At 37.1% G+C, this 21618-nt stretch overlaps 1 protein-coding gene across 1 annotated transcript; it reads left to right on the forward strand.

Annotated features, from left to right (window-relative positions):
- Positions 1-4877: 4877 nt before the first annotated feature.
- Positions 4878-21293, forward strand: LOC127435173 (anoctamin-6-like). The gene is made up of 20 exons (XM_051688416.1): positions 4878-5137; positions 7842-7909; positions 8013-8141; positions 8549-8617; positions 9227-9505; positions 9602-9715; positions 10034-10149; positions 10294-10428; positions 11918-12023; positions 12217-12277; positions 13248-13393; positions 13522-13599; positions 13911-14145; positions 16504-16673; positions 16797-16894; positions 17053-17183; positions 17898-18103; positions 18190-18398; positions 19636-19741; positions 19826-21293. Exons 1-20 carry the CDS (start codon positions 5047-5049, stop codon positions 20036-20038), a joined length of 2760 nt encoding a protein of 919 aa, XP_051544376.1. The 5' UTR covers positions 4878-5046; the 3' UTR covers positions 20039-21293.
- Positions 21294-21618: the final 325 nt, after the last annotated feature.

Genomic DNA, 21618 nt, shown 5'->3' on the forward strand with positions numbered 1-21618 from the left:
TCAACCCTGCTTAGCTTCAGTAGACAACCAGTCTTGAGCTACAGGGTGATTTGGCTGCTGATGATAATTGTACATAAGAACTATTTATAAATACAAACACAACAATGGCTAAAGGATCTAGGCCCCTGACAGAGATGATGAAAGAGAGTCTGGAATAGTTTAACAGCACCTGCCTGTAATATACTCTAGTGACCATTGGGGATCACTGTTTCTGTACATTTGTGTTGTAAGTTTATATGTGTTTTGAGAAATCGCAATGTATGGCAGCTGCAGGGATGTGTTAAACAAACATAATAGTTTTGGTAATTTTAGTCTTTCTCCATTCAAATAAATAGGAGCTGTACTTGTATGCTTAGATAATATCTGCCCGGGGAGTTAACAAGAAGGTCGTGGAGTGAACTGACCCAGTCCAATACGTACATTGTTGTGTCCTCATGCCCTGCCATAATTGTTTTCACCTTATTTAGTCTAATTTGTTTGTGTCTAACTACCATTGTGTTTGTCCTAGTTCTTGGTCTGCTCTTGCACATGTAAGATAGTTTCTACAGTAAATCTTTGCTTCATGTCTCCTTATAGTTTGTCTTTATGGTGTCTGTTCTCTAGTTATGCCTGGAGTTCCCCCTTCAATGTAAGTCTGTGGGGTATTCGCCATTTATTTCCCCCCAAACAGCAGAGTTCAGTGTTTACTGTTCTGTTACTAAAAAAGGTAGTAATAGAAAAGCATTGGCTCTTGAAAATAGTTGTCAAATCAGATTTATTTTGAAAGCACAAATGACAAATATTGACCAAAAAACTGCAAAATCGATATCCAACCAATGTGAAACAACATAGGATGACAGATTTTACACAGATTTAAAAAATGAAGAGAAAAGATTAGTTTTGGTACTGGATTTAAATGTATTAATTGTAGGGGAGGATTTAAGGTCCGGTTTCCAGACATTATCTCTAAAGTCCTAGAATTAACTTACATGAGAAGGATAATAAATGTCAAGAAAGAGAAAACAAATAAATACCTTTCTACTTGTGGAGTACACCTTGTACAGGAATAATTCTGTATAGCCTTTTGATCATGGAAAGTCTCATCAGAAAATCTTACAATTTATGGTTACAGCCATACACTTCTCCACATGTCAGGGACCCAACAGAGGTGCTGAAATAAGTTCTGGAGAACCGTAATGGCTCTTTCCTCCACCTGCAAATAAGTGCATCCAAAATTATGCTGTGTGACTTATTTTCAACCCCTGGAAATTCTCAAATGTTGCCCCTTTGTATATAAACTCAGCAAAAAAAGAAACATCCCTTTTTCAGGACACTGTATTTTAAAGATAATTTTGTAAAAATCCAAATAGCTTTACAGACCTTTATTGTAAAGGGTTTAAACAATGTTTTCCATGCTTGTTCAATGAACCATAAACAATTAATGAACATGCATCTGCGGAACGGTCATTAAGACACTAACAGCTTACAGACAGTAGGCAATTAAGGTCAAAGTTATAAAAACTTAGGGCACTAAAGAGACCTTTCTACTGACTCTGAAATACACTAAAAGAAAGATGTCCAGGGTCCCTGCTCATCTGTGTGAACGTGCCTTAGGCATGCTGCATGGAGGCATGAGGACTGTAGATGTGGCCAGGGCAATAAATTGCAATGTCCGTACTGTGAGACGCCTAAGACAGCGCTACAGGGAGACAGGAAGGACAGATGATCGTCCTCGGAGTGGCAGACCATGTGTAACAACACCTTCACAGGATCGGTACATCCGAATATCACATCTGGTTACACCAGGAATGCACAATCCCTCCATCAGTGCTCAGACTGTCTGCAATAGGCTGAGAGGCTGGACTGAGGGCTTGTAGGCCTGTTGTAAGGCAGGTCTTTACCAGACATCACCGGCAACTACGTCGCCTATGGGCACAAACCCACCTTCGCTGGAACAGACAGGACTGGAAAAAAGTGCTCTTCACAGACGAGTCGCGGTTTGGTCTCACCAGGGGTGATGGTCGGACTCGTGTTTATCTTCGAAGGAATGAGCATTACACCGAGGCCAGTACTCTGCAGCGGGATCGATTTGGAGGTGGAGGGTCTGTCATGGTCTGGGGCGGTGTGTCACAGCATCATCGGACTGAGCTTGTTGTCATTGCAGGCAATCTCAACGCTGTGCGTTACAGGGAAAACATCCTCCTCCCTCATGTGGTACCCTTCCTGCAGGCTCATCCTGACATGACCCTCCAGCATGACAATGCCACCAGCCATACTGCTCGTTCTGTGCGTGATTTCCTGCAAGACAGGAATGTCAGTGTTCTGCCATGGCCAGCGAAGAGCCCGGATCTCAATCCCATTGAGCACGTCTGGGACCTGTTGGATCGGAGAGTGAGGGCTAGGGTCATTCCCCCCAGAAATGTCTGTGAACTTGCAAGTGCCTTGGTGGAACAGTGGGGTAACATCTCACAGCAAAAACTGGCAAATCTGGTGCAGTCCATGAGGAGGAGATGCACTGCAGTACTTAATGCAGCTGGTGGCCACACCAGATACTGACTGTTACTTTTCTGTTAGTCACATGTCTGTGAAACTTGTTCAATTTATGTCTTAGTTGTTGAACTTTTTATGTTCATACAAATATTTACACATGTTAAGTTTGCTGAAAATAAAAGCAGTTGAAAGTGAGAGGACATTTCTTTTTTTTTTTTTTTTTGCTGAGTTTATATTCCATAGCTCCAAGGATCACATTCAAAATACTTTTGGTCTTGGCCTTCAGTGGAGTCAGTAACCTGACCCCATACAACCTTTAGGCCATTGAACAAACCAACATTTTCAACATGATTTATGGTTGAGCAATCAAGCGAAGAAAAGAAGGCATGTAATTGGACTTGTGTTACTACTCTGCAACCCAGCAGCTGTATTTGGTGTTGTGTGTTTACGTTTCTTTTTTTTTCCTTTTTTTTTATTATTTTTTTTATTAGTTGCTTTGTTTTAAGTCTCAAGATGCAAATGTCTATAAAAAAAAAAAAGCTTGATGATGATGGTGGTCTGCTAAAATGGTCTTTTTTGTCTGGCTCACCACCAGGGGTAGCCACAGGGTTGACTCTTTTTTTCCTTAGTAAGTGCCACACAAAACTTATTGCCCTTATTTTAGCTACCTAAGATCAACCAAATTATTTTAACCGCTACAATTACCCTAAACCTCACAAGTTTCTACAAGGCTACCACAGTGTACTAACCAGTTGTATTTCTATCTGGTATGGGAACTGCAAGTCTGTGACCACAAATCACTGCAGGGGATAGTCCAGACATCTGAAAATATCTCTGGAACCAGAAACACAGCTTCTGCAAGGGCATCAGTATTGTTCTCCCAGCCCTACCACTGACATTTATACCACATAGAGTCCTTATCCTTCAGACTCTACGATAGCCACATCCCCCATATTTAAACTGCTCAATGCCATCTGAAGCTGGACAGGGTTTGAACACTCACCACCCAGTTTCTAAACTAGGCATTACATTTATTTATCATACAAATCAACATATCACTTTTCTATTTAAGGGACTTTCTAGCAACTGAAAATGGTCTAGCAGAGGACTAGTTATTTATTCACAAGGATTATCTTCTCATATATAACTTTCAGTACTGTGAAATGTAGATTCTGTTCTGGGACTGTCGACCCACCACAGATGACACTAAGAAAATTACATTTTGTGAAATTGTATACTGTTCATATTGTTATTGTATTGAGTCCCAATGTCCTGTGTTTATTGTCATTTGTGCACAAGGTACACTGTTATGTGTACCCTACTTACATTTACAAACAACGCTGCAAGATGCTTTGTAATCTGCAAATAAAGAATGAAATAAATTGATCACTTGGAGAGAATAGGCCTATTTGTTTGTCTAATTTCATTCCAGGGATAAATGCTAATTCTTTAATTCTTAGAGTCCTTTTGTATATATATTTTGGATTGTGTAATTGTTATCAGAGCTCAGCAGCTTGTCTTGTATTGGAATAATTTTTTGCTAATAGACAGGTAGAGATGTAATGTAAAATCCTGAAAATGTTTCTTTAAATAAATTTCCACATAGGGAATTAAATCTTTTTAATTTTTACATTTATTTTTTATTATTATTATTTTAAAGGGAAGTCCTGTTGGCAATTACGTGTTCTTAAAAAATGTAGCCTATTTTGTGTTATGTTGGAATCCTACATCTGGGGAAAAAGAAAAAAAGAATCCCACTGGGGTCCTTCAGGACTTCGTCCAAATTCTGAACTAGAAAATTTCTGATGGAGCAGTTTGGTGAAGGGTGATATTTTCATATGTTGCACTAAGCAACAGTCGGTTAGCTTAAGCCTGCTAGCATCACCGTCTAGTATGACACCAAAGAAAGTCACACGCTTAGAAATATTAGTATCGTAGTAAAAATTTAAGACGAAAATAAAAGACTTCAAACGTCATTAAACATAACGGGTAGATAAGATTATACACCCTAAAAGAGGCATAAAAAGCGGGGGACACTACACGCTGTTACACACATCCGTCACTCAAATCCCTCCGTGTAAAATCAAGGACACAGAATTCGTTCCTAGTGCGCAGAAACGCCGTTCTGACTTTTGAAGGAAAAAGATTAAATAATGCGCCAAATTTCTATTTTAAACAGAAGAAATTAATTAACGGATGACTGAGGAAATACAGTGCGACTTGTTGTGTTGGGAAAAAACCCATGTAAATCAATAGCAATATTTAATCAAAAACTACCAAAAAAATCTGATATCAAGCAAAAGCGGAAGCTTGATACATGCATAAGGCAGACATGCATGCTTTTGTAATGACTGTCATCTGCGCCCCTAGAAAACCCTCCTCCGACCCCACCTACTCCGAGCAAGTTCAGACCAGAGGGAGAATTTCGCTTCTCTTCATGCTTGTTGTTTTGTTGCTCCTTGTGGTTTTGTGTTGGATTCTTTGTATCTCTGCATTAATCTCTGCGCTACACACGCTCGTTACTTGTTACATGTTGCAATGTTTTGACGTGCATTGCGGACTATTATAAACTTAGAGATGAGTGAAGCAGAAGACAATGATATTCTTGAGCTGGACTCAGAGACAGAGAGAGAGGAGGAAGAAAATGAGATTATGTTGAAAGAAATCGGTGAGTTCTGCATTCTTCTATCATTTCATCACTCTTTTATCACTTATATCTTACATGCTTCACGGAAGAAAAGTGAACAAACTCTGTAATCACTCTTTAGTTTCTTTTCGGGTGCAGCAGGTGTGGTGAGCTTCAGGAAGAGGTTAAGACAGGCACAAATAATGCAACACAATTTTATAAATCATAAAGACAATTTGCACATTTTAGCACCATGCCTCTGACAATTAAAAGTCTCTCACAATGTTATTAGGATTATTTTCCATCTCATTAAATGCATGTGTGTGTCTATTATAGTGCTGAATGATGTCACAGTTCTGTTGATTCAATTTGATCTCATTTATAAACATGATATAACCTTATTAAAGTGGCACTATGTGATTGTTACTGATGTTATTAATATGAAGTGACGTGTGGAATAGTATGATACATTTCTCAAGTGCATAAACACATGGCACAAATACACACATGGGTGACTTGACACCTGAAACTCTGAAATACTCAAAGTTTTCATACACTACATGTCAAAAGTCTAGACACACTTGATTTCATTTCTGTTGCTCATGCTCAAGACTTATGCTTAAATGCTTGACGTTAGCTTCGTAGACATATAAGTTGTGCCTATGTTTTCATTTCTTTACTAAGCTAAAACTGTCATTTTTAATAGAGTGGATAGTGAAGGAAAGTCAGCCAAAAAGTGTCCAGCACCTTTAATACTGCTTAAGAAGCATCTCAGGATGTTTAACGTTTTTGGTCACTACATAATTCCCATACATCCATTTGTGTTATTTTATTATAGTATTAATGACTTGACTATTATTTTAAAATAATAATAAAGAATGAGTTGTATCCAGAGTTTGGACTGGTAGTGGATGTGTCAGGCCTGCTCATCTGTGGTGTAGAGAGGATTATGGTTAATGTGTTAGATTGGGTGAGTTTGTGTGGTGGGGCGTTATTCATAAAGTCTGTCAGATGTGGAAAAAATGAGTTTCCCTCACTGGCTGTTTTCAGGCTGTTGCTATGGACATTTTCCACCCAAGCAAGCAACATCTGATTTTAGTTAAAAAAATAAAAAAATCCCTTCATGCTTTACTCCCTGGGCAGTTGTTGTGGTTGGGCTTTCTCATCACTGTGAGTAAACATGACATCAGAATTCCAGAGTCTTCGTTCACATGCTGTGTAATTATTTTGATTAGTTTGAATGTAATGTTTTGTCCTAAGTTCAGTGCTTTAATGTTTGTGTTAAGCCATGAATGTTGGATTTATAATGTGATAAATATATATATATATATATATATATATATATATATATATAGGAAATTGGTACTTTAATTCACCAAAGTGGTATTCAACTGATCACACAGTATAGTCAGGACATTACTGATGTAAAAAACAGCACCATCACTATTTGAAAAAAGTCATTTTTGATCAAATCTAGACAGTAGCCATCACTCCAACACCTTATCCTTGAGTAATCATGATAAATTGATCATTTGATACTAGAAAATCACTTGCCATTATATCAAACACAGCTGAAAGATATTTGGTTCATTAAATGAAGCTTAACATTGTCTTTGTGTTTGTTTTTGAGTTGCCACAGTATGCGACAGACTGGCATGTCTTAAGATCAATATTAGGTCAAAAATGGCAAAAAAGAAACAGCTTTCTCTAGAAACTCATCAGTCAATCTTTGTTTGGAGGAATGAAGGCTATACAATGCTTGAAAAGATTTCATACAAAGGTGTACACTACAGTCTTCAAAGACAAAGGACAACTGGCTCTAACAAGGACAGAAAGAGATGTGGAAGGTCAGATGTACAACTAAACAAGAGGATAAGTACATCAGAGTCTCTAGTTTGAGAAATAGACGCCTCACATGTCCTCAGCTGACAGCTTCATTGAATTCTACCCGCTCAACACCAGTTTCATGTACAACAGTAAAGAGAAGACTCAGGGGTGCAGGCCTTATGGGAAGAATTGCAAAGAAAAAGCCACTTTTGAAACAGAAAAACAAAAAGAAAAGGTTCGAGTGGGCAAAGAAACACAGACATTGGACAACAGATAATTGGAAAAGAGTGTTCTGGATCTTAACCCCATTGAGCTTTTGTGGGATCAGCTAGACTGTAAGGTGCGTGAGAAGTGCCCGACAAGACAGACACATCTATGACAAGTGTTACAGGAAGTGTGGGGTGAAATGTCACCTGAGTATCTGGACAAACTGACAGCTAGAATAACAAGGATCTGCAAAGCTGTCATTGCTGCACGTGGAGGATTTTTTGACGAGAACTCTTTGAAGTAGTTTAAGAAGTTCTGAATATTGTTTTCAAATTGTAATAGTAATTATTCACATTATTAATGTCCTGACTATACACTGTGATCAGTTGAATGCCACTTTGGTGAATAAAAGTACCAATTTCTTACACACACACACACACACACACACACACACATATATATGTATAATATATATATATATATATATATATATATATATATATATATATATATATTACTAAGTAATATGAGACCTGTTTAGAATACATCCACAGTAGATATTTGTCTAGTACTGGTTATACTACATGTGCAAAAAATGCTTTATATGCTTTATTTAACTATCTGTTTATTTGAGTATTTTTCAAATGACATGGCATCCATCCATCCATGGTTTCGATTAAATACACTGTATTTTCTGAAATTTTTTCCCCAGTTTATGCGGAGGAGTTGCCAACATACAAATCTATTCCTAAAGGTCAAAATGTGCCAAAAGTGGAACGGGTATGTGTCCTTTTTTCATCTGTCCAGATTGAAAGTGTCAAACCTAGAGCAAAAATACATGAAAAGAATAATGAGTGCCTGAGATTGAGTTTTTTGTTTGTAGGCTGATTTCAATGGAAACCCCGACTCGCTGTTTTTCAATGATGGAAGGAGACGGATTGATTTTGTTTTGGTCTATGAGGACGAGTCCAAAAATGTATCTGAGAAAAAAACTTCTATCCTCAGGAGAAAAGTAAGTCAAAATCTCTCTAACCGTACACATTCATGTAGTTCATTTCCTCATACCTAACTCAACCGTTACTTACAGTAACCCTAACTTACACTCAAACCCTTTAACCTAAATCTTAACCTAACCTGTAATTCAAACCTCAAACCTTTGCCTTATAAACAGAAATTGGTTAGAAAGCTATGTCTGTATCTGTATCCTAGTCAGTGTTTTATTTGACATAGTATTGTAAAAGATTGCAAAATTGTGTCCCTGTGGCACATTGCTTTCCTTGTTTGAGCATCTTGAATACATGAATACTGCCATTCTGTTTGGTGATGCAGAAAATAAACATTTCACCTTCAAATATATGTCTGGAGTTAAGACTGCAATTCATACAGGCATTTATATTGATTCTGTCTTCTGTTCTGCAGCTGAGACGAAGAGAGTATTTTGAAGCAAGCCTGATGAGTATGGGTTTGGAATTGGAAGCAACGCAGTCTGTAAGTTGTTGAACTGAACCGTTGGGACGTTTAAAAAGACTTCCTGTAGTTTCTAAATGTCTCTTGAATGTCAAATGGTACATACCATTTATTCTGTAGTCTGGATCATGTTGTTTTTTTATTTTGCATAGTTTTGTTTAAAATGAATTTTGAGTATGAGGGCATGTCACAGAACCTGTCCATGTTGGCAGTGGCACCTGCCTAATTTGGCTAGACTATCTAGTGACAGATACAATTGTGTTAAAGCACCAAAGCATTTGATTGGACACACAAACTTTGACATCATCAGCAAAAGATATGGGAAGTATGTTCCTTTTTAATTTACTATCCTAACTATGCACAGTTATATGCTTAGTTGCATTTTATTATTTTCATTTAGCATTATTTTATCCCTGCCATCCATAGCCTTATCAAAACAGACCTGTGAACCAGTTCAGATCGTGAACCACTGTTTTAAAGCAACTCCACCAGCAAATATGGACAGCTATGAGAAGGATAGAAACCATGTTGTCTTTTCTCATCTCAACCTGTGTTCTGCTCTGCTTGAATATATGCACACCTTCCTGTAGCGTTGAATGTGAGAGTTTCCTGTCTGGCTTTGTTTTGTAGGTGGTGGATGAGAAGATGTTCTATGTGAAAGTGCACATGCCCTTTGATGTTCTGTGTACGTACGCTGAGGTTCTGCACATCAAACTGCCCATTCAGCCCAATGATCTGGCCCCTCGGTCATCAGCGTACAACTGCTTCATGCAGTACTTCTACCCCAGTCCGGAGGTCATCGCCAAGGAGACAGAGTTCTTCACGGCCCCGTTCAAGAAGAATCAGCTGGAGCATTTTTACATGAAGGACAGAGAGCAGTTCTTCACACCGGCCATGAGGAGTAGAATGGTATGATAAAACGTTATGATAAAGCGAGCAAACCAAGTGTGAACACGGTCCACTTTACGGTTCAGCTTTATTTTACTGATATGCTGTCGATTGCAGGCATACTACATCCTCTGCCGAGCTCCGTATGATGTCAAAGGAAACGTTAAGAAGTTTGGGATCTCTAAGCTGCTGGATGGAGGCGTGTACAAGGCTGCTTATCCTTTACATGATGTGAGTACCATCAGTGCTCTGATTGGTCTTGTACTTGCCCGCTGTAAAAGATTATTGGCTGTGGTTGGAATGGAATATTAGCATACTACTTATGCGTTCTGCATACTACTTGCATTCAAAAACAGTTGGCAGTATGCCTTTCTGAAAATGGCACTAGTCTCCTTTTCTTGTATCTGCCACACTTTGCTTTTATTTGGAGTCTCTGTATAACGTTATATGGGTTTAAACTGGATGCAATTGATGTTAAGTATCTATAATGATGTATGAGGTCTGTACTGCAGGATTAATGGATCACTAATGTGCTTTTTTGTGTAACAGTGCAGGTTTAATGTGAAATCTAAAGAGACGTATTGCCCCAATGAACGATTTCTGCTGTACAATGAGTGGGCACATCCCAAGAGCTTCTACAAGATGCAACCTCTTGACTTGATAAGGTGTGTGTGTGTGTGTTTGCATGAGTCTGTCTGAGTCATTCTGCTGTTGCATTCATGCAGCTTGTTTTAGTCTCTGGTATATTCTTTAGTCTTCTGCTTCTCTCTAAATGTGATCAGTTTGTTCATATGTGTTTCTGCTCTCAGGAAGTATTATGGGGAGAAGATAGGCATTTATTTTGCCTGGTTGGGTTTCTACACGGTTATGCTGACGCTCGCTGCTGTGGTTGGTCTTGGCTGTTTCATATACGGATACACAACCAGAGAGAGCAGCACGTGGAGGTACAGCCGCCTGATAATACTAAATCACCTTCAAATACCTGAATCAAATATCCAAATATCTTGTATTTAAAATAATATTGATAGTTTTTCTTTTTTTTTATTTTTCCCCTTTTTCTCCCAATTTGGAATGCCCAATTCCCAATGTGCTTTTTTTTAAGTCTTCATGGTCGTGTAGTGATTCGCCTCAGTCTGGGTGGCAGAGGACGAATCCCAGTTGCCTCCGTATCTGAGACTGTCAACCCATGCATCTTATCACGTGGCTTGTTGAGCGCGTTGCTATGGAAACATAGCAACCGCGCTCAACTCGCCACGCGCCCCACTGAGAACGAACCACATTATGGTGACCATGAGGAGGTTACCCCATGTGACTCTACCCTCCCTAGCAACCGGGCCAATTTCATTGCTTAGGAGATCTGGCTGGAGTCACTCAGCACGCCCTGGGATTCGAACTAGCAAGCTAGCGAACTCCAGGGGTGGTAGCCAGCGTCTTTACTACTGAGCTACCCAGGCCCCCCATGTTGATAGATTTGACAATTTATGCAATTTAACAATTTATCTGAGCCATTTAAAGAATATTACAAGGACTAGGAAACCTATTCAACATCATTTTATTAATTATTATGATAATTTCTTGCTTTCAGATCATACTTTAGATCATGCTTTAATATGTTGATTATTCATAATATACTTTCTCCTTTATTGCAATGTGGCACAATGACTGTGTCTGATAGAGCCGTTGAAGAAGTAAATTAATTCAAAAATATATATATATTTTTTCTTATGATTGTATTTCTACTGAGAGATAATCACTGGTTATCTCTAAAGTGCACTTTAATTTGTTCTAGATCAGAGGTTTTCAAACTGGGGTCCGCTGAACATTTCTGATAGAAAAAAAAAAGTGCAAATTTGTGGGAAAAAGTTAAAATTTACCGAATTTTCTATTATTACTGTTTCATTCTGATTTCTAAAGACTGGTTGGAAATTATAAACTTAATTGTGATTATTTTAGTATATTGACAGTCATAGTTTTTAACAGTAATAAAATAAATCTGCATAGTTTTGTGAAATTAGTTTTTTCCAAATGTATCTCTATGAGTTCATTTCTGGGTAGAAAAAGAATCAACCTGATACAAAGTAAATATATTTCATATTTAAACAATTTCTTTTAGCTTTAGTACAATGAAAATATATAAAAAAAAATTTTTTTTAATTTTGTCAAAACTGCATGTTGTCATTATAATATTGCACTTTCTATTGTTCTCACACTATAGAAATGTGTATTTATATATGAAAATAAAGTTGCCTTTTTATTTAGTAAGGGGGTCCTTCGCAAGGGGGTCATCGTATTTTAGGCATAAAAAGTTTGAAAACCTCTGTTCTAGGTCAGTGGATGTCATGTGATGGTGTCTTGGTAGGCCTGAAACCAGTTTCCTTTTGTGTCCTTTGAAAATGTGCATTTTGACCATAACTCTGTTCTTTGATTGGACAGCAAAGAGGTGTGTGACCCTCTGATTGGTGGGGAAATTATCATGTGTCCACAGTGTGATAAGGACTGTCCATATTGGAGACTGAACACAACGTGTGAGTCTTCTAAAGTGAGTCCAACTTTAACCAGCACTCAAACACACGTAAACATGTTTGTATTGCATCAACAGGGATCATTCAGTGGTTTAAACACCCACAGCGTCTGGTCTGCAGGATTTGAGGATTTCATGTCTGATCCTTACGAAATTCCCTTTTGTTGGTCTAATACTGAAAAAGTGTTTCTGTGTTTGTTTTTCTCCACAGAAACTGTGTGTGTTTGATAACTTTGGGACATTAGTGTTTGCAGTTTTTATGTCTGTTTGGGGTGAGTGATGTCACACTTAAATCTCATTCTGATTGGAGCAACCCACAATGCATATTGATTTCCACGTAGATTTTAAAATAAAATCAGGTTGGCCATGCTCATTTGGACGTGACTCTATAACAGTAGTCTAAAGTTTGCTGCATGAGACTAAAGTCAAGTCCACATTGCAGCTTATTGGCCAAGAACCACCCACCTAGACAGGAAGAGACCATCTGACTGACACTTAATGTGGTTAATGTTTTATTACATGATGTTTAGGGGCAGTTAACCCTACCCTGCCTGTATCAAATTTGATACGCTATTTTCTAAAGCCTGTGCATCATTAACATAATCAAAATGTTGCCGAAAATCCTGTTGTCTTCAGTGTACTAGATGTCTGCTACCACCTGGTGGATGTTTATGGGCATTTCTTGATGGAAAAATATTTTTTTTAATTTTCCAGAAATGTCCGCTTTTGTATTACATGCACTCGTTTTTTTGACATGAAATCTTTGCTGATTTTAATAAAGTAAAAGTGACAGTAATGATTATATTGTTTCTGATATTTTAAAATGAATATTTGCTGAATATAAGCAACTTGTGCTTGGTTAAAATGTTGTATATTATTTTATTGAAAACCCCCCTTTGAAATCCATGTATCAAATATGATACAACAGGCTTTTGAGGAATATTTCTCAATCACCATTACATTACATTCATGCCCACCACAAACAAAATCTTAGAGCTTTGAAAATTCTGACATATACATTTTATAAGATATATTTAAAGTGTGAACTAATATTTCTGTGTATTTTCATATATGCAGCATTGTGCAATTACTTTTTATAGTTTATCTAATGGTACTTAAAAGAGTTTATTGTCAAAATATTAGAATTTTGCGACAATTCTTTCTTATGTCAGGCTTTACAGGGTTAAATCGAAATTGCGTTAACCGAATGGTGCATTATTTGTGCAATGTGTTTCTTCTCAGTGACATTGTTTCTGGAGTTTTGGAAACGGTACCAGGCAGAACTGGAGCACGAGTGGGACATGGTGGAGTTCTTTCAACAAGAAGAACAGCCGCGACCCGAGTACGAGGCCAAATGTGTCTACGAAAAATTTAACCCTGTTACACAGGTAAGGGCTTTACTGGATTCAGAATAGTTATACTTTCTTTAGGGATAAGCCACATGACGTATCATCAACTTGAAGACAGAGAACTAAAAATAGTGATGTATCTGATAGTGTGTTTGTGTTTTATACAGACAAAAGAGAAGGTGCCCTATACAGCCTGTGGGAAATGCATGAGAGTATCGTGTGGAATTGGCACCGTATTATTTTGGGTAATCTTCCAAAATATGTACATAGATTTTACCATTTTAAAGTCAGCATGAAATCAAAGTTCACCCCATTTTTTTTTTTTTCGGTTGATGTCACCAAGCACAAATTTTCTGCCCCTCTCCTCAAACTCTAATCTATTCCCAATGTATCAAATCAAGTCCTGTCCTACATTTTTCTTATTTAATGTCCTGTTTTCATGGAAATATTTCACATTACGGATGTAAAATGGGTTGCAAATTCCATTTCATGTTGACCACCTGATTGAGAGATAAAATCTACCACTATTGATCTATCTGATGTCTGTTTTTGTCAGGTTATGCTGATTATTGCCTCAGTGGTCGGGGTGATCATGTATCGGTTGGCGATGTTTATCACGTTCTCTGCAACGCTGCGTGCTGATCTGAGGGATCGTAAGGAGCTGGAGCCGTTTAAAGAGTACGTCACCCCTCAGATGGCCACGTCCATCACCGCCTCCATTATCAGCTTCATCCTTATTATGATTCTGAACAACATCTATGAAAAAGTGGCCATCTGGATCACAGACTTCGGTGAGAGACCAACAGAGGCATTTCACGCATGAGACAAAGGATGCAACCACCAGAATTATAAGGAATAGTTCACCCAAAAATCATTTACTCACCCTCATGCCATTCCAGATGTGTATGACTTTCTTTCTTCTGCTGAACACAAAGATCTTTAGAAGAATATTTCAGCTCTGTAGGTCCATACAAGTGAATGGTGACCAAAACTTTGAAGATCCAGAAAGCATATAAAGGCAGAATAAAAGTAATCCATAAGACTCCAGTGGCTTAATCCATGTCTTCAGAAGCAATCTAATCATTTTTGGGTGAGAACAGACCAAAAATAACTCTTTTTTTCATTGTACATTTTGCCAAAGCAGTCTCTAGGCACAATCATGATTTCAAACTCAATTACACTTCCTAGTGCTTGACACATGCACCAAGCACTAGATGGCTCTAAAAAGTGTAATCGAGCTTGACTGCTGATGTCGAGATTTATAGTGAAAAAGGAATTATATTTTGGTGTGTTCTCACCCAAAACCGACTGGATCGCTTCTGAAGACAAACTATTCAAAACGCTTTAAAACCAGCCAAATTAGACTTCTCAGATACCGGTATGATATCCATTATTGCTGCATGATTGATTAAATCAGGACTGAAATCGCAATATGACCTTGTGCAATTACTAAGCCTTAAAAGGCTGCGTTTCTGCATTCAGCGCATCAGTCAGTGCTGTGTGAGCAAGTGGCGCCCTCTAGCGATCTGGACTGCATTATCCATTGTCCATTTTACCACTATAATCAGTCCCAAGAGGATTTTGCAATCTTGCGATCACAAGAATTCTTGCTAATTCAACCAGTCTCTGCATTATTTGCGGCAGCTTGCAATATTTAATAATTTCCGCAAATGTTCCGCAAAAAAAAACGTAAATCTGAGGGAATCTCATCGCGTTCTTTTATGTTTGACAGCAGCAAAATGCATGTTTGAAAAGCTTGACACAGTTGCAACATATCCAAATGCACAGCTGCTATTGAATCATCACCATAGTAACGGTGTAAGCGTCTCCGCCTCATCTCCTCCGTGTTGTGCGTTCACTATCAAAATCCTTGTCTAAACTTTTGCGGGATCGCAGGCAGCACACATGCCACATACATCACAGCTATCGTTTAATCTTCACCCTTCACCATGCTGCGAATGAGACACAAAAACCCGCGTTTATACAAAGAATCCCAAACATTCTCTTAAAATCCCCATTAGTTGCACAATAAAATGTGACTTGAATTTGAAGTGCTTAATACAGTAGGTTACAAATCTGAAAATAAAAATATGCTTATATGCTGATAATAAATGTTCATAAATGTTTTTTACTAAAATAAAAAAGGTCACATATATTTCAAAATGCCATTTTCATAAAAATAATTTTTTTTTTAATTTGTACATAAATGCTCATATATATGAACTCTTAATTTTATTTGTTTGTTTATGCATATCAGATTTCAATATTAGATAATGGAATAATGGCAACAGGCCCAATTATTGAATCCTTATTTGTGTTTTTAGTTTACAGATTATTGTATGTCAATTTTAAATTTGGATACGTTTTCTTGCATTCTCTGAGGCAGAAAAGTTTAATACAAAAATAATTAAGGGTCTTCCAACACCCAGAGGTTTCACCTAAATGTATGCTTTTTTTGTGTGTAATTCTGTTTTTTTTTTTGCTTGCTTGCTAGCTGCATAAAAAGTAATTGTGCTCTAAAATATTTACATGTAATTGCATTTGCGATGTAACTAACACAATTACAGAGGTATATAATGTTGATTTGTGAGTTTTCACTGCAAAACAACACAAAAAAATACCACAAATTGTATCGCAAAATTTGAGAAAAGCCGCAGCAAATTCAGTCATTTTGGGCCGCAAAAATCAGGAAAAAGTGCCACGAAATCCTGGTGGGACTGTATAATGCAGAATTTAATAGGGGGTTATGTTCTTTTTATTTTTCCATGATGTGGTTGACATTTCCGTGGAATTGCCCGACATATACATAGTATGAATTTGTAATGTTCTGTCATATACCTGCATATACATTACATACATGATAATGTGAGTTCTGTTGTTTTGAACTGCGAAAACAGAAGTGCAAAAATGTTTTAGAAGTACAAAATGTATAATGGAAATAATTTATTGTTAGAACAGTGAAAAAGCGTTTTTACTTCTTTGTTCATTTTTAAAGAGTAATTCCAAAGTAAAACAGTGATCTGATGACAAAATAAAGTAAGTGGCAAAATATCAGTATCGGCCTATGGGTTTTTGTCAAAATCAGTATTGGCCCCAAATGTTCATATCAGTGTATCCCTAATAAAAACGTATCATTCTGTGTGCTACAGAGCTGCCACGGACAAAAACGGAATACGAAAACAGCCTGACGCTGAAGATGTTCCTATTTCAGTTTGTGAACTATTACTCGTCCTGTTTCTACATCGCATTCTTCAAAGGGAAGCTGGTGGGCTATCCGGGAGAACCCGTCTACTGGCTGGGAGCGTTCCGCAATGAGGAGGTGAAACTTTTCTGTAAGATTGTTGCATGTGATGAGAGGTACTACATCCAAGAATTTATAGATCGGTATTAATTGATCTTTATTTCATATAACGTGTGATATGGTAAACTATACTGTGTTCAGTGTGATCCTGGGGGCTGCCTGACTGAGCTGACGACACAGCTGTCTATCATCATGACAGGGAAGGCCGTCTGGAACAACATACAGGAAGTCCTACTGCCGTAAGTATCACTCAATCAGTAGTCAGCAATGTCACTATTACCCCTGTAAACCTAATCACTTAAAAACAAAGTTTACCATAAGCACTAGTCTGTAAACCTTAACATAGAACTGGTTTAAAATAGATAAATGTGCAATTAATAAGCAAATATATTTCTAGGTGGGTAAAGAATCTGATATTCCGTCATTGCACTCAAGTGGGTTGCGAGAAAGTAATTCCACGCTGGGAACAAGACTATCAGCTCCAGCCAATGGGGAACCTCGGCCTGTTTTATGAATACCTGGAGATGGGTGAGATATTACACACAACTGTACTTTTAAATGATTGTTCTGGGTTCAGCTGTATCGTTGAGCTCTATAAACAGCATTTGTGGCAGAATGTCGATTCCCGTAGAAAATAATTTAGACTCTTAAGTAAGGCACTTAAAATCAAAGTACACACTGTTTCAAAACTATAGCCACAAGACTTGATTATAAAATGTGTTTACATATGAGACTGATGTGATAGAAGCACTGATATTGTCTGTGCACAGTTATATGCAATATTTAAACTCTAAGTTACTAAGTTTATAAACTTAGTAACTTTTGCACGATTCACGCATGGATACGAAAAAAGGGGCGTGACGTAACTATGTTTACTATTTATATGGAGCTAACTATACCAGCAGGAATTACGTCAGTAACACATAAACAAAAGTTAATCCACCTAGAAAAGTAGTCCAACCTTAAAAGGGATGATTTAGACACTTTACAGGTCAAATTATAACCGTTATTTACTGAAAAATGTAATATAAGTTAAACAAAAATACAAGCTTCACATACACACTTTAAATCCTTGAAGTGTCTTGCTCTGTAGACTTTAGATTTGTAGCTGCATTGCTGTAAAAGCTATTTTTGCTTGGGACATTATTTTCTGTGGTAATCAGTATTATGCTTCATTTAATCAGCTGTTAGTATGAGAAAACTGTTGTCCTACGCTCTCAACTTTGTGTCTCAATTCCGCAGTGATCCAGTTTGGTTTTGTGACTCTGTTTGTGGCTTCATTCCCGTTGGCTCCTCTCCTGGCGCTTATCAATAATCTGTTTGAGATCCGTGTGGACGCCTGGAAGATCACCACCCAGTTCCGGCGAATAGTACCAGAAAAGGCTCAGGACATTGGAGCCTGGCAGCCGATCCTTCAGGGAATCGCGATCCTAGCAGTGGCCACAAATGTGAGTTCAGAAGAAATAGTGTTAGTGCCTGTGTTGTGAAATTTAGGTCAAGTTTGCTCACCGTCTGTGTGTGTTTTCATCTCCAGGCTGCTATCATTGCCTTCACGTCTGATATGATTCCTCGTCTGGTTTATTACTGGGCTTTTTCTGTAAGCCCATATACAGACAGCTCAAATCACACCATGCAGGGCTTCATTAACAGCTCGCTGTCTGTCTTCAACATCAACGACTTCTCCAATAAGAGTAAACCTAACGATGACATCGTTCCATACTGGTTTAATAGCACAACATGCCGGTAAACTGTGCAAACATTCCCACTTATTACTGTACTTTTATTATAAACTTTATAATTTAAACCACTAGTGCTTTAAAGAACCCAGAAACCACTAAGCTGATCTCAAGAACTCTTTTATCTCATAAGAACCATATAGCAACTCAAGAAAATGTCACTGCAAAGAACATTTAAAGAACCTTTATTTTTAGGAAAATGGTTTAATTTTGTTATTCGATTTCAGTTTTCAATAACTGAAGTACTAAAAAAAAAAGATAAAAAATAAGGTGCCAGTATACAATATTTTTATTTTTTTTATTTTTTTTTCTCCTCAATTTGGAATGCCCAATTCCCAATGCGCTCTAAGTCCTTGTGGTGGCGTAGTGACTCGCCTCAATCCGGGTGGCGGAGGACGAATCTCAGTTGCCTCCGCGTCTGAGACCGTCAACCCGCGCATCTTATCACGTGGCTTTTTGAGCGCATTACCGCGGAGACGTAGCGCGTGTGGAGGCTTCACGCTATTCTCTGCAGCATCCACGCACAACTCACCACGAGCCCCACTGAGAGCGAACCACATTATAGCGACCACAAGGAGGTTACCCCATGTGACTCTACCCTCCCTAGCAACCAGGCCAATTTGGTTGCTTAGGAGACCTGGCTGGAGTCACTCAGCCTGCCCTGGGATTCGAACTAGCGAACTCCAGGGGTGATAGCTAGCGTCTTACTTGCTGAGCTACCCAGGCCCCGTATACAATATTTTTAAATATTTCATGTTATATACAGTATATTCTGTATATACTATATATATATATACTGTATATAAATGTAAAATAATGTTAATTTTTTTTACATTTAATAAATATAATAAATAATTTTCTATAAGTATATTATACAATAAAATATATATTTTTAATTATATATTTTATAGAATATTTAATGGTAAAATATTCACTAAGCTGCATTATTATATAAAGAGCAGTTCATTTCTTAAACAATATATATATATATATATATATATATATATATATATATACAGTTTATATAAATGTACAATAATAATATGTAAATTATCAATATAATTAACAATTTCATTTTGAAAATATAATATACCATAAAATACTTTTTGATTATATATTTTAAAGAATATACAGTATAATAATAAAATAGTCACTGAGCTGCATTATTATATAAAGACCAGTTTTTTTCCTTAACAGTTACTTCTAATTAATGACTAATTAATTGTCATTATGTTTTCAATCAGGTATCGAGATTTCAGGAATCCTCCTGGTCATTATAATGAATATGATTTCAGCGTATATTATTGGCACGTCATTGGTGCCAAACTGGCTTTTATGATTGTGGTAGAGGTAGGTGACTGATGAACTTTTATCTTAACTCATGTGCTTTGATAGTTTTTTAAGGTTGTAAATATGCTGTTTTTCTCCTTTCAGCACATTGTTTACTTAACCAAGTTCATACTGTCCTACATGATACCGGATGTTCCACAAGCTCTGACAGAACAGATCAAACGTGAGCGTTACCTGACGCAGGTGATCCTGCATGAAACCAACATCAAACACTTCACTGGCCTCTTGAAGCCTGTTGCTGATGGACTTAAGGACCAAATTGATGACCCAGAATTGGACTTGGACCTGCGACTGTGAGACCATCTAGTGATCGAATGGAAACCTAATACCTGAAGTTCTATCACTTAAAGTCATTGTGTTCGCTACCCATTTTACTTCCATAATGTGTCATATTCCCAAGTAGGAAATAAAAGTTTAGGGGGGGACTTGATTTTATCCATGGGAATCGATTTGATCGTTAAAAGTGGATGTTGCATACCAGAATTGATCCGTGTAGTTTAAGGGGAGGGGCTTAAAAATAAGTGGACTTGGTGATGTCAGCCAGAACGAACAGTCGTTTTAGAGGCGGAGCAAGTTGTTACATATTGATGAAAGATTATAAAGACAAACATTTCTGTTTTTGGAATAACATGCTCGCTGAGTGCACAATATGACCAGGAATGTGCTTTTTACAAAGTAAGTCAGGTTTGATTTCATGTTGACTTTAACTGCGCCCCTCCCCTAGTCTAAACTCCACCTTTATCCCTATTCCACCTATTGTCTGAGTCCTATTCAACAAATGTGCCTTAAAACCTCAAACAAACAGAGCCAAAGTTTGCATAGTGCTTTTCATTTTAACTGACTCTTTCATTCAGAGTGGCTTACAATACCTTTATTGTTCTGTTACCTGGTAAGTGCCTTACCTTAATACAGATAGAACAAGAGAAGAATTCAAACCTGCAGCTTCTGCATTAGCACCCCAGGTGTTTATTAGGCATAATAAGTTAAGAAATTGTACTTTGTTACATTGCAGTGAACATATAAAATGTTAAAAAACCCAGATATGTATAAGAAATGTGATCTTAGGGATAAAACGATGAAACATACTTTTTTGAAAGTGTTTAAGTATTATGCTTGTAAGATTAGTTTTATTCAGGTTTTAGCCACTTAAATGCATTTTTACACATTTTAACCACTGAACATACCATGGGCATTCCACCAATTTTGTAGTATCATGGTATTCTTTTAATTACCTTTGGGTACAATGTAAATGCCATGGTATATTAATATAATTCAGCAGCATGATATATCGGATTTATATGGTATTAACATTTGATGCTGTCTGTACTTGGTGCTGCAACAGTACTTTTTGGAAACTCTTTTGAAAAGGTGAAAAGATGCTTTAAATTAACATTTTCCAGCTATTACAATAATGCTCTGTATTTCTAAATATTACTTTTTTTATATGTGCTACCTGTTTTTAAAATATGTTTACATTTATACATGTATTTGTACATCATAAGTATCGACCACAACATTTTTATATCATCAGAAATAAATAGTTACTGATGAATGGTGTGGATTGGTGGTTCTTGTTTACATTATTTCATCAGTAAATGCTTTATTAAAAAAGTTCATGTAATTAATATTCCCTCGAGTTTTAGAAATTAGCAAATATGACTAATGAGTTTACATTTGATTTAAATCAAAAACATGAAACAATGTGTAGGTTTAGCTTTTTTTATGCTCTCGGATTTACTTTCTAGTAAATGTATTTATTTATTTGGGTGATTATTTTACGCTTTATTGTCATAATGTACAAATTATTTAACCACTTACATGCCAGCACACAAAGTATATAAATGTACAAAGTGTTTATAGAGAAAAAGAAAGGATTG

This window comes from Myxocyprinus asiaticus, chromosome 45 (genome assembly GCF_019703515.2).
Source record: "Myxocyprinus asiaticus isolate MX2 ecotype Aquarium Trade chromosome 45, UBuf_Myxa_2, whole genome shotgun sequence".
Classification (NCBI taxonomy): Eukaryota; Metazoa; Chordata; class Actinopteri; order Cypriniformes; family Catostomidae; genus Myxocyprinus; species Myxocyprinus asiaticus.